The sequence below is a fragment of the Salmo trutta genome, chromosome 16, assembly GCF_901001165.1.
Source record: "Salmo trutta chromosome 16, fSalTru1.1, whole genome shotgun sequence".
NCBI classification, from domain to species: domain Eukaryota; kingdom Metazoa; phylum Chordata; class Actinopteri; order Salmoniformes; family Salmonidae; genus Salmo; species Salmo trutta.
This window is the reverse complement of record NC_042972.1, coordinates 43,725,932-43,742,572: the sequence shown is the minus strand read 5'-3', so window position 1 is coordinate 43,742,572 and position 16,641 is coordinate 43,725,932. Positions and strand designations below refer to the sequence as shown.

The following is a 16,641-nucleotide window of genomic DNA, read 5'->3' as shown; positions in this document are numbered from 1 at the left end:
ATAATGGGATAACAACATCCAGACAGGGGTCGAGTTTACATTTCAAGGAAGGTACAGGCAGGCTGGAGTCACCACTGTGTGCAAGATATGGTGTCGTCAATTGTGCGCGGTCATTGAATTTGATATTGTACAAAAACATTTTGAAGAAAATGAAGGCCTATGCGCCATACAGGCTATTTCAAATATGGGCCTATAGGCACAAACTTTTAAATGGCGTCAAAATACAACAACCGTGTAGCCTACATTGGGGAGCTTTTCCTGCCTCCATGGAGGGTTGCCATAAAGCCATCTTAAGATAACATATAGGCTCATCTCCTGTCTTTCTTTCTCGAGCTGTTGAAAATCTGATATATGTAGACCAGACCGATTATTATCAGTTTATTTTTCTTTCGATTATTTAATCAACTAGGCCTTTTGGGGATGACAAATAAACTAGTGACAGTGTGTATATTCTTTTCTGTTGTTGTTTTTATTCAAGGTCTTATTCATGGACGCAAAACAGAGGTATTTGCAGAAGTGATTTTAAGCATTGAAATGAATGCAAGTAATTCTGTCAAAGTTCAATTTTTCTTTATTTTCTTTATGCAAGCTTGGTTTTCTCCTCTTTTTGTGTGTGTGCACTCTAGGGGACACAGCCCGGGATGCAGCAGTCCTTGCACCTGCCTGGCTTTAGCTGCAGCGCACGAGCCTAGGTCGCGTGCAGGAGATTTTGAGGCTTTGCATGTTTTAAAGTTGGTGTTAATGTGTGGGACAGAGTAAAAAGAAGATCGTAGGAGGGAGGTTCGGTCATGGGGTATACCGTATTTCAATCAAAATGAGCGGGGAAGGAATTCATTACACCGGATTGCTGTTGGCCATTTATATTGTGCATGTAGTTTTAGTTTGCTTGAGAGCCAAGCAACCCAAGATAGCTCAATATGTAATATAATCCCAAAAATCTGAGTCAACTAAACACAATAACCTGATTGGGAAGATGTTTGGTCCAAGTGGATTGGATGACATTAATGAAGCAGTGTCTCTTTCGGAAGCGTTTTTTTCGTATTCACTCAGTTACTGGGTTACTCACCTTGCACGGGTTGGTTGAGTGATACTGACGTGCCACTCTCTCTAACATTCCATAAGGAACTGTTCTGCTTCGACTATGAAGTGGAATTGTTGGCCGGATAAACCTTAAGATTAAAAGGGTTTAAGAATGAACACTAGATACCGTGCGTCCCCTCCTTCAAAATCCATATCAAAATGTTCAAAGAAGTCACGACCCGGAAGACAAGATTGAGACTGGTTGACGCACCATAACAACATACATGTCTCCAATGTCTATCAAGTTTTTTTCTTCTCGTTTTCAGCGGAGCTATAGAAAGAAAAAGGGGGAGAGCAGAGCGAGAGAGAGAGAAAGGGAAATAGAGATAACGGGAGAGATAGAGAGAGGGGGCTTGCCAGCTGACATAACTCTTTTGGGACAGAGGGACACAGCTTCCACAGCAGCATCCCCAACAAACGCGGATTGATTTTTAGGCAGTCCATCACCCATAACTGCGCATAATAGGGAAACGTCAGCGAGAACTACGCAGTGCCAGGCAGGCGAAACGGAGAACCGGTTATAGGCTACCGGACTGAATCTCTCATTACTCCGCTCCCAGACAGAGCAGGGCCGAGTCAGTCTGATGGTAAGAGATATTCATTATTTACTATTTACTATTGTTGTAAGTGGAATTATTCAGACATGCTGTAAATTCCTTGCAATCGTGTTACTGGTTGGGGTACATCTTGAAAGACTAGTTGTCCATCAACTGAAATTAAATATGTGAGAGTAGACTATCCAAGCGTAAAGCTCTTTTTTTTATCCATCTGCCTATATATCATTTACAATATACGTGCCTCATAATGATGCATCGTTGACTGCACACATTATAGGCTACAGAGAGCCCTAGTTGGCACCGCACTTGGAGTGGCACCGTCACGGAGTAGCCGTGTTAGAATGTGGGAAGAACAAGAGAGCCTATAAGCTATCACAATAATAACAATAGACTACAATTCCACTGTATTTTATGCAGACAGTTTCTCATGTGTTTATCATATAGTCTTCCATTTATAAGAATTCGTTACGCAGCATGTAATCTAATTATGCTATTATCTTCTGCTTATGTACTGCATGCACTTCCGTAACATCTATAATTACTACTATCAAGCACGGTTTTCTGGCTTGCAAAACAATAACATCATTTTTAATCAGACTAAATAGAATGCATAGAAACAGTATGCTATAGCTCCTTTCAGTATTCGTTATTACTTGTCTTTGTAACTATTAGGCTGTATAAACCAGGAATATAACACAATGAAGTCATCTGGTCGAGTTAAGGTCCTCCCAAAGACACCTTCCGCACCATCGATTAGGCTATCATTTGTCCAGATTCAATTCTTCATGGTTTAACAGTGTTATTACGTGGTTATTACGAGCAGCCCAATCAGTTGAATGAACTGACTTCATGTGATCTGTTTTTTTACTAGATGTTCGTGAAGTATTCAAAAGTTAATCACAATTGAACTTTAATTAAACGTGACAATTGCTGTGGCCTTGGGTTATGGAACTGTGGAATTGTGCAGATCTAGGCGAACCAATCACGGGTGTGAGATCAACATCAGCTTCCTGCAGCTTCGTATTGAGATGACGATGATTGTATCCACTAATCACCTGTGCTTTCAAACGCATGAAGACTCCAGTAACCAACCCCCTTTCATCACAAGAAAGGGCAGTAACGTCATGGTCTCAGTGGTCCAATAGAAACAAGGGCGGGACTGTTGTCTCGAGTAGGCAGATTTATTGCCCTCGTGAGACTGTCATCAGCTAATAAAAATGACACTTACACTCGAAACTCAGCATGTGGCCCCTTACCTATCAGTCACCTCACATGCCATACCAGTTAAGCGTCCCCTTTCTGCGTGTGTGTCTCAGATAAGTGTGGTCAAGATGATCACTTAGACCTAATATAAATACACTCTCAAATGATATCAAGGCCACCAGCGAGGTCCATGGAGCCAAAATGTACAGAAGTCCATCCAATAATGGGCCATTATACTATGAACATTTCCTTTGAACATACTCACCAACTCAGAAAACAGTTAATGCATCTAGTTTAATATGAGGGTGAAAATGCATTGCTTTCACAACCGTGTTCTGGGTTCGCACTTCCACGAGGATGGGCTGTGAGCTGTCTGCTTCTGTCTACTCTATAGCCCCCAGTGCCCTGTGCTCGATGTAATTACCCATGAGTAAAGGACAATAATGCTTCAGCTGGTTTGTGTCATTCTCCCCTCCCCAGCTCTGCTTATCTTCACAAACCCCTCTGTGGCTTTCTCTACCCCCCCCCCCAACCCACCCATCCCCCACCCCCACCCCTCTGAATAATGATGGATGTTGACCATAAGCAAGGGGAACAAACAGGTAGAGAAGGCAAGCTCATTTCATAGCAGCACCTGTTAATTATTGGAATGTTCTCTGTTGCTCGTACACCGACTCTGGTTCAGTAATAACCGTGTTGTGTTGCTACCATGTTGTTGTCATGTGTTTTTAATCCCAGGCCCCGTCCCCGCAGGAGGCTTTTTGGTAGGCCGTCATTGTAAATAAGAATTTGTTCTTAACTGACTTGCCTAGTTAAATAACGGTTAAATAATAAATAAATAAAAAATAACAACGGTCCGGTCATTCACCTTACCTTAGCAATGGTCGTAAAGATATCTTCAACATGAGATGTTCCTTTTGTTAAGTAAATCAGGTGTTAAATGGGGTGAAAATGAGACTGGAGTAGGACTTTAAAGCTGACCGCTGCACAGATAGGCCTACAAACCTACGGCAGAAGAGAAAAAGCATCCTGAATTGACATGGTTTTGCTACCATCGTATTGCCTCTTATTCATAACAATGCCTGTCAATGCCATGTATTATAGCCAATGAACATTTCTTATGGGAATACATGTTTTCCCTCAGCCATAGGCAGCAAGGAAGGGTTCATGTACTTACATCCAAGGGCTCTACTGCTCTAGTAGGAAAGCATCCCCTGTGAGACAATGCTGCTATGTCCTTGAGCGTGGACCCCCCCCCCCCCCCCATACACACACAAACCCATCATCCCGTCCTTTGTTCCAGCACAGATACAAATGGGATTAATGAAGGTATAAATTACAGAGGGGTAAATCCCGCTGAGTAATCCATTTGGCAAACATGCGAAACAACAATGGAGAGGCTGCTTGCTGGGCCTGACCCACCAAGGCCCAGCCACATTGCACAGAGCGGGCTGCGGTACAGAGGAGCACAGCACCGAGGACAGACAACCACACAGACAGACAAACAGCAGCGGTGATGTCAGGGGGGAAAAGATGACCTGCTATGATCACTATTAGGGTTTGGTCAAGACAAGATTTGATTTCCTCTTGGTTTACATCGAAAACATGTAGTCGTTGCATTGCTGTTAAATTGATGCATCATAGTTTAGAAAGATCTCTTGTGTTGATGCGTTTTATTCTTTTTTCAATGCAGTCCTGTACTTTTTTCATTGAAATATCTTTAGGGAATATCAATGTTGTACTTTAGACCAAAGTGCCACAGAAAACATTGTTTGAAATCTATGTAACTTGACCTGCCAATGAATGACAATTGACAGAGTTGTAAATGATTTCAAAGAAACCTATTTATTAAGACAGATGTCCTCGCTACACCTGACATTTTCAGCTGCTATAGCTCTCATTTCAGGAGAATGTCTGTTATTTGGGTGATTACATAGGGAGACTCCTGGGTGTGTTATGACCCCACATACACTCATTTGTTGATTTTAGAAGTTGACAAGCACAGAGAGCTGAGCTCATCATGTCATGGCCCCTGACCAGATGCCAATGACTGAATGCCAAGCCACACACACTCTCGCTCGCGCTCAAGCACGCACACAAACACCAACATACACACCCTGCAAACATCCTCATATCAAAGCCCAAACTGTCCAAATGCCCTCGTTCTAACATTGCGTTAAGCTATTCATGCATCCTTTTCTTCACAGGTTGAGTGTAGTAGCCTAAGTATCTAATTATTTGATTTAGGCTTGGCCAAAATAACACTGTATTTCTATCAGAATAAACAAAGCTTGGTCCTAACTGATCTCGAGGCTTTTTTGGAACGATTGTGAAGTCCATGCGCTGAGATTTTTTTCTGTGACGTCTAGTCGGGGCGTCAGAGAGGCGGCCAGTCTGGGCCCCGAGCTCCGTCCAATTATTGTCTGTCAATCACGCGCACACACACACACACACACACACACACACACACACACACACACACACACACACACACACACACACACACACACACACACACACACACACACACACACACACACACACACACTTTCTTTATTAAAAAAGACATTCAAACATTTTCTTTTTAATATTCAATATCGTGATGTATGGCACGAAATGCCACATTTTTACTATAGAGGGTAAGCCAGTACGTCTTGACTGGCGATTTTTTCCCGGATGCTCTTTCCGCGTATTATTTTGATCAGGTACAGACAGGCCCATAGAATACCTGTGCAAAAGTGTGTAGGCTACAGTATTTCATCACATTATAATAAAATACTACTTGTAGGCTAAACCTAATAACCTCATAACAAGAGCTGGATTATAGACTACATTTTAGGAGGTTCAGTTGGTAGCCTATTATTCAATAGGCTTTTGCTTATGAGGCCTTCCAATCTATTCCTGGTTTGAAATAAATCACAGGTATTTGGGTATGCAGACAGGTATTTGGGTATGTAGAGCGGTTGTAGGACAAAGCCTAGCTGGTTATACCGGCGCACTTGATAAAAGGTTATTGGCGACACTCTGTCTTTATGACTGTGGTGGACAAGCCTTCTTGTTTCAGCCATAAGGTGAATGTAATCAAGAATTAACAAAGTGTCGCTAATGGTCACCAATTGGTTTTACACAAGTGAGGCGGGCCTGACGCCCTGTCTGTACCACCAAGTGAGAAAAAAGGCTCCATTAACATGCAAAAAGTGTTGACTGCTCTAGATCTTAGGCAAAACCAATGTTTTCACAAGAGGAATGTCGTGACTACTAATTAAGACAATTAGGCGCTCACAACAATGGCCCCATTTTCGAAGTCATAAACGGCTCCTCTCCTATTAATCCTAGAGGGACTGAAAATTGGGTTTATATGCATTGCAGGTTCATGTGAACATTCACACTTGCAATTGGTGTTGTTCTACAAGACATTTACATAATTGGCATATAGAATCCTTGTAAATGTGTCCAAACTGCCGATGCAGTTCTCCACAAGGGCCTATGCTGTAAAACAAGGCAGATGTGAAAACCAACCACTTTACTGTTGAATACAGAATAATAACCAAAAGACTGCTTCATTATTTTATGATGTTTGATAGCATTTCAATTAGCCCACTAAACATGTTTACATCTAATATGGTTGGTTTCATTTAACTAGCCTATACAAAATAGCATTGGCATCCACTTTGAATTCAAACTTAGCAATATAATGTTGTGTTATCTAAAGGCAAAACAATCTCAAGGTGGTATGCAAGGCTAAGTGACAACAGCCTATAGGCTACTGCGTTTGCCAGATAATGTAGGCCTAGTTGACTGTTACAGAAATTGTCCGGCTTACAATTTACAGTTTCAATTTGCCTCCATCTGGGCTGTCCGTCTCTGAGTGTTGGTAAAAGAAGACATTATCAGGGGCAAATTGCTCATTCTGCGAGCTTCACGAGAGAGAAAAGTCCCCCGAGAAATTACACCGCTGATTGATATGTCTTGTAGTTTTTTGGTCCGGGGCATTACTGTTTCGAATGGGAACTGAAAGAGCTGGGATACATGAGCCAATTGCAGCTATACTGATCTGTGATTGGCTTACAGGAGGTCACTGCTCGCTCTTGACTCCGCCCCGGCTCGCTTGATATGGAATTTACTGGCGCCAGTCGCGTCAGTGTACTGCCACAATTCAGTAGGAAAGTGCGCCCGGGTACCTCACGGATCAGGCGTTTCAGAGATTAAAGTGTGTTTGAACAGCTGATCGTAGTCATAGATCAAACTTTCAACAGGTAAATTCAGAAGAAATATTTTTTCTCCAATGGAATAAGATTGGATGCATGTGTTATGAGTATAACATTGCAGCAATGGTGCAATACACTGTAAGTAGTTTTTAAAAAATACAGTTTTGTGGTAAAAGGTCGTCAGTAGGCTATACAATGCTCCTGGGATGATTGAAAATATAGGGAAAACAACAATCTCTTATATTTTGCATACATCGCCGAAGGAGTTGTGCAAAAGTGTCTGGCATCGGGTTGTGTATTAAATTATAAAATGTTGTTGTGTTTCATTTCAGGTGTCAGTAAGAGCCAATAAAACGGATCAAGGATTCTATTTCTGAAGCAAAGAACCTTTAAGGAGAGTGTGCCGAAAACCCGTATGACATCACTACGTCCATCCTTTTCTCCACATTTCGGGACTGTAAAAAGTGCTTAACCCAGGAGAAGGACCACATAAAGAGAACTTATATTTTCAGAAAAAGTACGACGTTTCGGTGATATCTTGGATAAAGTTATCGACGATTTAGGTATGGAAGTCGCAGCCGATCAATCACGGTGGATGGCGCATCATCACGCCGTGTTGAATGGGCAGCACCCGGACTCGCATCACCACAGCTTGGCCCACAACTACATGGAGCCCATGGCGCCGCTTTTGCCCCCAGACGAAGTGGATGTGTTTTTAAACCACTTGGACTCTCAGGGGAACCCCTACTATGCCAACTCCCGGGCCAGGGTTACATACAGCCAGGCACATGGTAAGACGCGCTCAGCGTTGTGACTAAACTGTATTAATTAGGTCCGCTTTATAGCCTTTAGGTAATTGTGAGAGGGTGCAATAAGACAACATGTATCCAACCACTCAGGCTGTTGCTTTAAAACTAATCGACGGTAGGCCTATATTATTGCCATAACTGATTGTGTGATGTTTGATGCACAAAGACCTTTGGCACAGAACATTTTTCCATTACCAGTAAAAAGTCGTCCATACAGAACCTTGTATTTAAAAACAAATCTATATATGGTATTTTATTCAATATGTGAGAGCATAAATGATGTCAACTAAAATACTGTAACACATAGATGTCCATGCGCGTGGCTGTCTCTGGCGCACGGCATGGAATCATAAAACCAGAATTTCTAGCAAGAGACAGCAAGAGGAAAGGGAAGTATGTCATTTAACCCCTCTGTTGAAGCAGGGGTTTCTAGAGAGAGAGAGAGAGAGAGAGGCACTTCCCGGATATAAAATCCAAACGCAAAATTACTAATAACATTATTTAGTCCGAGATCTGGAACTGAGCGACCAACAGGCAATGACTATAGGCAAATAGGAGTTCAGTCGAGGCCTCTACACTGATCCCATTTTCTCCCCGTGGATTTCTTTCTCCCATACATGCTTTCGACAATAAGAGATTGTGTTGCAACAAGCGTAAACATTTACATCTGTAAATATTTTTGTCAAGTAGTCTATGGTACGGAGCTGTAGTAGCCTAACTATTGTTTTAGATTTCGCTGGGGACTGTGAAATGGCGTGGTTTTAAAGTTGGTGCCCTGTAGGCTATTTGAATAACCTTTACACTAACAAAAGTATACCTCAATGTCGAGTTTAAATAGTTTGGAATTGACATCAACAGGTGAGGAGACAGCACTTTACGCAGTGTGATAGAACTGGACACATCGCTTTCGATTAGAAAAAAAATCATAATATTTATATTTACAGCTCGCCTTGGGAGTCCGGTTTGCCGGCCACACCTCATCCACAGTCCCGGCATTCCGTGGCTTGACAGCGGGAAGGCGGCCCTCTCTGCTGCCCACCACCATAACGCATGGGCGGTCAGCCACTTCAGCAAGCCAGGAATGCATCCTGCTAGCTCCGGCTACCCTTGCAGTAGTAGCTCCAGCACTGCTCCGGTGTCTTCCCTCACCCCTGCGTCCCACTGCAGCCCGCACCATCTCTACAGTTTCCCTCCTACGCCTCCCAAAGACGTGTCCCCGGACCTCGGCCCTACTTCTCCAACCTCCACCTCGACAAGAATGGACGAAAAGGAGTCCATCAAATACCAAGTGTCACTGGCAGAAGGAATGAAATTGGAGGGTTGCAGTCCTCTCCGCAACAGCCTGGCTTCGATGAGTGCCCAAACTCCCGCAACACACCACCCCATCCCGACCTACCCATACTCTCTCCCAACACCACACGAATACGGCGGCAGTCTCTTCCACCCCGGTAGCCTGCTGGGTGGATCTTCATCCAGCTTTACGCCGAAGTGTAAAAGCAAAGCCCGGTCGTGCTCAGGTGAGTTTCATAAGTCTATTCCTAAACGTACCCTGCACATAAAGAGTCTTGTATAGCCTAATTATGTAATTTTAAGGTATATAAATATTTGGAGTCCATGTTAGGACAATATAAACCAGTGTCAGGCCTATGTTTTGTCAAGCGCATGAATTTCTGTCAGGGCCCAAACAATAACTAACATTTAGCTTGTTCTAAATGTATTTTGCTTGTAGGGCTATGAATGCTTTAATCTTCAAGAAATAGATTGGGTGGTCCTGTAAATGTTTCACTGTCGAACAGTGGCTGTTAACCTCAGGTTATTTTACCCGCAGCGCTTCTCTCCTTCCCAAACCTGTCCCAGTGGCTCTTATCTCTGTTCCATCGCATTCGTCACCACTCGTAAACACCGTCCACTTAAATGAAATGATTAAGCATTTAACATGAAACGGCTAATATTTGAATCGCAAATATTCAGGTTTGAACATTATTAAACACGTTTGAGTCGAGGCAAGGAGATAACAGCCTAAAGTCAAACAATCACCAAAATGAAAATACGGAATTCAACGTGAAACATTTATTTATTGTCAATAATTTGGCTTATTGGCTAGTTGGCATAATTATTATAAAGAGGGTGCTGAATATAATAATATTTCAATAGAATATGTAATAATACCTATTGTGAATGTTTTTATTAGCAGGCCTGTTGAAAGTGCTACGTGGCCTAGGCCTATAATAAGCATGTCTGACAGGCCTATCAGATTTAAAAAATAACGTTTTTTTATTACAAAATTGCACGAATGGTAACCTAATCATTCTTTTGAAACCATATTCAATGTGGTCGTGTTTATGTTTATCTGGGCTGGTTGGCTGGATGCTGAAAATAAATGCCACCGATGCCCTTGTTTGGCAGAAGCTTAAAAAATGCAGGAGTCACGACGCTCTGGCGACTCCTGCCATATCCTGTATACCTTGAGTGAACAAATCACGACCTCCACCGTCCACTGCTCGCCCCAATACTAACAAAGCGCTGTCGGGACGCGCTGTCACAGGCGACAGAGCCCTGCTGTTTGTGTTTTTAGGCATGGCCTTGGCCCAGTGCGCTGAGATAGTGAGAAAGAATCAAGCCCAGTGAGATGAAAGGATGATTAACACTAGTAGTAATGACCATATCAAAGACAACAAAGTCATAATACAATAATAATAATTGATAATAAGGTTATGATATTGCAGTAATAACCGTTACTCTTATAGCAGTTTAGGTTCTCCCGAAAAGAGCACATCACCTTCAGATAAATGTATACAAATATTAGATCGTTAATTACATAGTTAATCAAGCCATCACATGAGCTCATAGGGAGACATTTATCATTACATTTTGCTCAGACTAATTAACTCAAAGTTAATTATGCTGTGGGTCTGGTGTCCAAAAATGATTTGAATGTGGAGTCTCTCTAACTGTTCGTTAGTGTATAGAGATATTAGCAAACAACTGTCTTCATTTGCATTATCACTACAGATCAAAGTGTTATTATCTGATGTATGCTCAGTAGTTCAATCATTTGTGGATGGGAGATTGGTTATGCAAATGTTTTAATTAAAACGGTATCCACAAATCTTTTAAAGGGATTATTTTGTGCAAGAGCATTGTAACTATCACAACAGAGAAATACACATGAACTTGAAGCTTCCCTTACAGATCCAGAATCAGTAACTCGCACAAGGCCTGCCATTCCTTTATCAGTCCCAAAGTCTGATGGAGCCGTGATTGATTGTTGTATGAAATGCCACATTGACATTTCAGCAGTCAGCACCTACCTTACACAACAGTATGGCTTCCTGTTTAAATAACCTTAAACTAGCCCTCACCTACATACCTCCTCCCTGGAATGGCAATGGCCTCAGTCTTTCTACTATACTCTCGGCCAGTGGGATTTCAGTGTTCTCTCCCCAAGGAACTTCCCAAATTACACAACAATTCAACAGCTTTTGTATTTTTGGAGCTGGAAGGCGATGTTGTATTGATACTGGTGCCTCTGCTGGACTGACAAAACAGGGAGAGAGAGTCAAACACTCAGAATACACTTCAAAAGGAGCGTTGCCATTGTCCAGAGCAGATCCCTTTCTCGGGTTTAGGTGGGACTATGGGTGTTGCTGACATTATAATAGGAATAAAGGCATGATGCTCTAGGGAGAAAGAGACATGAATTAAACAAGGCCATTTTGGTCGAGGTTCAGCAACGGCCCATTTGACTGAGCCTGTGCATTATATCGCAGTGCAACCTGTAAGAGGAGAGAGAGAGAGAGAGAGAGACAGACAACACCCACTGTCTTTCTGCAGCTGAAGATGTAGAAGTGGGTGAAAAGACTTGAACCCTGAACACACCAGAAGAGGGTCACCCCTAAATGGGTCACAGTAGCTGCCAGGCACACAAACAGAAACCTAACAATGAAAAGATTTTGTAAATCATTTCAAAAGTCATGAGTAAAGGGAAACATAGAAACCGGGCTGGTATAAAGGGATACTGAGCTATAATTTGGGCACCTATTTGTTGGAGACCACAATGTGGTCAGGCCCACATTTAATACCACCACCACCACCACACTCTTCTGTTTCCTCTCATGTGTGCCCACAGCACATGAATTATGTAGCTCTAATTTGATGGTGTCTCACATTCATCTGTTTGGACACCTTTGGACACGTCCTGGCTGTCTCTGGGTTTCCTACCCTGGATCACTTTACATACAGGTGTCTGTGTCCATGGCGATTCGCCCTGAACCAAACTGTACAAATGACAGTCATATGGGATTGTCTTTGGCTGGTACACCTGCACACTGATATGTACACTGAGACACTGTCCTCCCAGTGTGTGTGTGTGTTTGTGTGTGTGGGGGGGGGGGGGGGGGGGGGGGGGGCTTGGACTTCATATTACACTACTAATGAAGAGTGTGTCCAGTAGGCTCTTGATTTCCTCTGTGTTCTCCTGGCGGCTATTGTTTTCAATGTGAATCTGTTACTGTTAAGCTTTTGATGGAGTGTGAACTTTTTAATTATATAAATGTTCCTTTGTCTTCCCTCCACTTGAATTCTGCTCAGAGGGGCGCGAGTGTGTCAACTGCGGTGCCACCTCCACCCCGCTTTGGCGGCGGGACGGGACGGGCCACTACCTGTGCAACGCCTGCGGCCTGTACCACAAGATGAACGGCCAGAACAGACCTCTCATCAAGCCCAAACGCAGACTGGTGAGTCCCCATCTCGCTCCCGTCTACCCTTCCACATCTGAGAAAGGGGGCCAAAATAGAGCACGAAGCAGATACCGCCAGGACAATTCCAGGAAAGTTGTATTTTCCCTATGATCTTCCTGGAATTGTTTGTCCCTCGCACCCCCTGGTGATTGCCTACACCGCCTGTTACAATACTGCTACTATTGCCATTTTAACTGCTATCATTAGTGCTGATACTGCTGATACTGTCACTGATCCCAATGCCCATGCTGCATTGGTTATTACCATGCTGAAGTGAGTGAAAAACAGTGCACACACACAAATACTTTGTCCAGTGTTTCTGCACAGGCATTTAAGAGCAAGGATTATTCTGAGCCCTGTTATTTCTAATACACATACGCCTATATATTTTCCTTGTCTCAGGTGGGCTGAATTATTATTGTATGTTTAATTTCCAAGTTATTATTACAATACATTTTTTCCCAAAATTATACTGGTTCCTGATTATTTTGAAAAGGTTTATTTGTTAATTTTATATTCAGACCTCTGATTAGGATTCATCATTTTGATTGTATAGGATAGGCCTACTTTCCATCTTGTACTTTTTAAGACATTCAAGTTGTGAGAAGTGACTTCATTTCAGTGGCAGTTCAAGGCACATTCCAAATGCTAACTTTTGGGTGGCTCCAAACATTTACGCATTAATATGCAATGGATTTAGATTGATATAAACTTTGAATTCGTTATTTACATTTTGCTAAAACATATTTTAATTGATTTATATAAGGAACTTTTCTACCTTGTTTACCTCTAATGATCAGTAGGGTATACCCGCCATATCTCATTTCTGTATGGGCTAGATCTGAATAGTTTTGTTCTGACATAATTCAATCATACTACTATACATAGGCCTAATGGGAATATTTCAATCAATAGCTAATACCTTACTATCTAATTAAATGGACACTCGTTATGCAGTCGTCCAGTCATGCAGTTCCAAAGATGCAATAGTTGGATCACCAAATTGTAGCCCAATTCACTCGTGTTGTTAAATGTAAATTCATGTTTTAATGTACACGTGTAGGCTAACCCACGCGGTGGCCTATTTGAAATATCATAATTGTTTAACACATTGCAATGGTTGCCTGAGTTTGTATTTTCCTAGGTTTTCTTCCATTGAGATACATGTAATGGGATGGAGAACATTGCGAATGTTGTTTTTATTTCTATAACTGTCTTTTTGAAATATATTGTAACAGACTGTATTAGCGTTATTGTCAGCATTAGTGGAACAAGTAGGCTATGTCATTTTAGCGCAGCTTGGTGTAAATACGCGCGCCTCTGACTCGTTCTCCCGATGAGAAGTCCATTACATTTTCCATTTGTCGGTCTGTGGCCACAGCTTTGCATTTTCAACTCAAGTGTTTTCAGAGTTCTGTTCAAAGGGCATCCAGTTGTTTCCTATTCGGATATCTGCCCCGGCACGATAAGGAAGCCAGGCTCCCGGGTGTTTCCGCCTTCAACAAATACCGCTGCATTTTGTATGGACCCGGCAGGCCAGACTTTTACAATATACTGTAAAGCGATTATCATAACACTATAGGACCCAGTTATGTGTGAAGAGAGAGAGAGAGAACGTCAGGGGCGGGATGGTGGTGGGGATTGGAAAATAAATGTATTTATGTTCTTGGTCTCTTGTTTGTTAGTCATGCTCGGTTGGCACTGGCACAAGCTTTATGCGCCGGAATGCGATGCGTTTTTTGTTGTAGTAGTATTCTATTTGTCTGCTTTTTAGATTCCGTCCGTCGCCATCCTAGTTTTTATTCGGGATGTTTTGCATGAACCACTGTCATAAAACCCTAAATTAATTAAAATAAATACATAGGTCTACATGCAATATACATGGCTGTAGTGTTATTGTATTGTGAGCCTAAACGTTTCTTATTATGTATGAAGAATAGATCTGTAATGGACACAAAGCGCATTGGCAGACAGGGTCCTGGTCTTATAGACGCCTATAGTCCGAGTCGTTTGATTCTCTGGATCAAGGGAAGGGAGAATCATGCATAGAGACGGTATAAATTATTATTAATGAGCCCTATCTAATTTTTTTATTAAATGAATTATGACAGCAGAAATTGGTACAAGAGAGAAACAACGCATTTCAGAGAAACAGCTTTTGTAGCATTGCACAAATTGGAAAATTGAATTAAGCTTGTGTAAATCACAGAATATATTCAATTAAACAAATACAGATGTGACTCCCTATAAGCAATTTCATGAGTCTAACAGGCGCTGGCCTGGCTTTGAAGTTATTTGTGAATGTAGCCCTGAGAGTGGGACATTACAATAGGCTATAAAACGAGAGGTTTTACGTTTTAAACGCAGAAATGTCCTATAGGCAAAATTCCGAATGAACATTTGAAATGTATAGGCCTAGCCTATATTAGGCTATGCCTTAGGCTACGCCTACATGGCTATGGTAGTTAATTTCAATAATCGTATTCATGTCATGTTCCCTTTCCTCGTTGATCTCTGTTGCCTAAGCTAATACAATCGTCAAATCAGCGAACATTTGAATGGCTTTATTCATAATGTAGCCTATTAACGTTCTGCCTTTTTCTCCTCCTCAGTCCGCTTCGAGACGAGCTGGCACCTGCTGCGCTAACTGTCAGACCACCACCACCACCCTTTGGAGGCGTAACGGCAATGGCGACCCGGTGTGCAACGCCTGCGGGCTCTACTACAAACTGCACAACGTAAGTAGCCTAACCGCTTACATAGAAACTGCGGGGCGAGCTGGTCAAGTGGGCGGACAGCTTGTATCGATTTAGGAGCGGGGCCCAGAGATGCAAAGCCTGCTTTCCCTGTGAAGCAGAACCCGCGGTCGTTTTTTTCCCTTTTTATTAATCCATCTTTGTTTCAATGGGGGGTGTTACTCCCAGGAGAGGCTAGAGGGTGGGACTGTCATTCTGGGTAACGCGTCAGTTACATTGATGTCAGGGTAACGCGTCAGTTACATTGATGCGAAATTGTCTGAGAGTAGCCCTTTCAGATCCAGCATGGCTTCCAGTCCTGTGTGTTCATGTTTAGTGAGATAATTATATACAATAGCCTAACAGGCTCATGCCTTTTATTGTGGCTTGATCATCCAATGCCTGTTAAATCTGTTCCACAACATTTATGGCACATCAGATTTCCCCCCTCATGTTTATTAAGAAGGCAACATGTTGTTGTTTGGATTTTTCTAAATGATCTAAAATTAGGAATTACACTTGACATAATTGATTATAAAATCACTGAGAGTGCAAGAAAAAGTCCAATGACTAATAATTGAGTTATGAACAGGTAAAAAAAAACACTTTATTTAACTAGGTAAGTTAGTTAAGAACAAATTCTTACTTACAATGACAGCCTCCTGGGGAACAGTGGGTTAACTGCCTTGTTCAGGGGTAGAACGACAGAATTTTGCCTTGTCAGCTCAGGGATTTGATCTAGCAACCTTTTGGTTACTGACCCAACACTCTAACAACTAGGCTACCTGCCACCCCCAGGTGGACTATTTGATTTGAAACCCACATAATATTAACATGAAGCCTATATGTAGTAGCCTATATATATATATTTATATATATATTTTTAACCTTTATTTAACTATATTACTCAAGGCTTGTCTGACTACTCCTTAGCTAACATCTCCTCCCTGGCCTCTCCACAGGTCAATAGGCCAATGACCATGAAGAAGGAGGGCATCCAGACACGAAACCGCAAGATGTCCAGCAAGTCCAAGAGGGGCAAGCGGTCCGGAGATGGCTACGATGAGCTGTCCAAATGCATGCATGACAAGTCCTCTCCCTTCGGCGGTGGCCCCGGCCTGGCTGGACACATGACCCACATGGGCCACCTTCCCCCCTTCAGCCACTCCGGACACATGCTGCCCACTCCCACTCCCATCCACCCTTCGTTCGGCCATCCTCACCATCACTCCGGACGGTCGCCGGCCTGGGCTGAGCACTGAAACCTCCTGAAGCCCCTCCATCACCCCTCCACCATATCATCACCACGA

The 16,641-nt window shown here is 42.5% G+C and overlaps 1 protein-coding gene across 4 annotated transcripts in view; it reads left to right on the top strand.

The window, feature by feature from the left end:
• Positions 1–1,298: 1,298 nt before the first annotated feature.
• Positions 1,299–16,641, top strand: part of LOC115150792 (GATA-binding factor 2) — a 15,441-nt gene continuing 98 nt past the window's right edge. The window contains exons 1-6 of one of the 4 annotated variants that reach the window (XM_029694472.1): positions 1,299–1,667; positions 7,381–7,839; positions 8,802–9,374; positions 12,436–12,593; positions 15,209–15,334; positions 16,294–16,641. The exon at positions 16,294–16,641 is cut by the window's right edge and continues 98 nt beyond it. In XM_029694472.1, coding sequence (XP_029550332.1) covers positions 7,614–7,839; positions 8,802–9,374; positions 12,436–12,593; positions 15,209–15,334; positions 16,294–16,593 — 1,383 coding nt within the window. In that variant the 5' untranslated portion in view covers positions 1,299–1,667; positions 7,381–7,613 and the 3' untranslated portion in view covers positions 16,594–16,641. Of the gene's footprint in view, positions 1,668–7,000; positions 7,187–7,380; positions 7,840–8,801; positions 9,375–12,435; positions 12,594–15,208; positions 15,335–16,293 lie in introns of those variants that run through there. The other 3 variants (XM_029694471.1, XM_029694473.1, XM_029694470.1) reach the window with 3 other exon arrangements.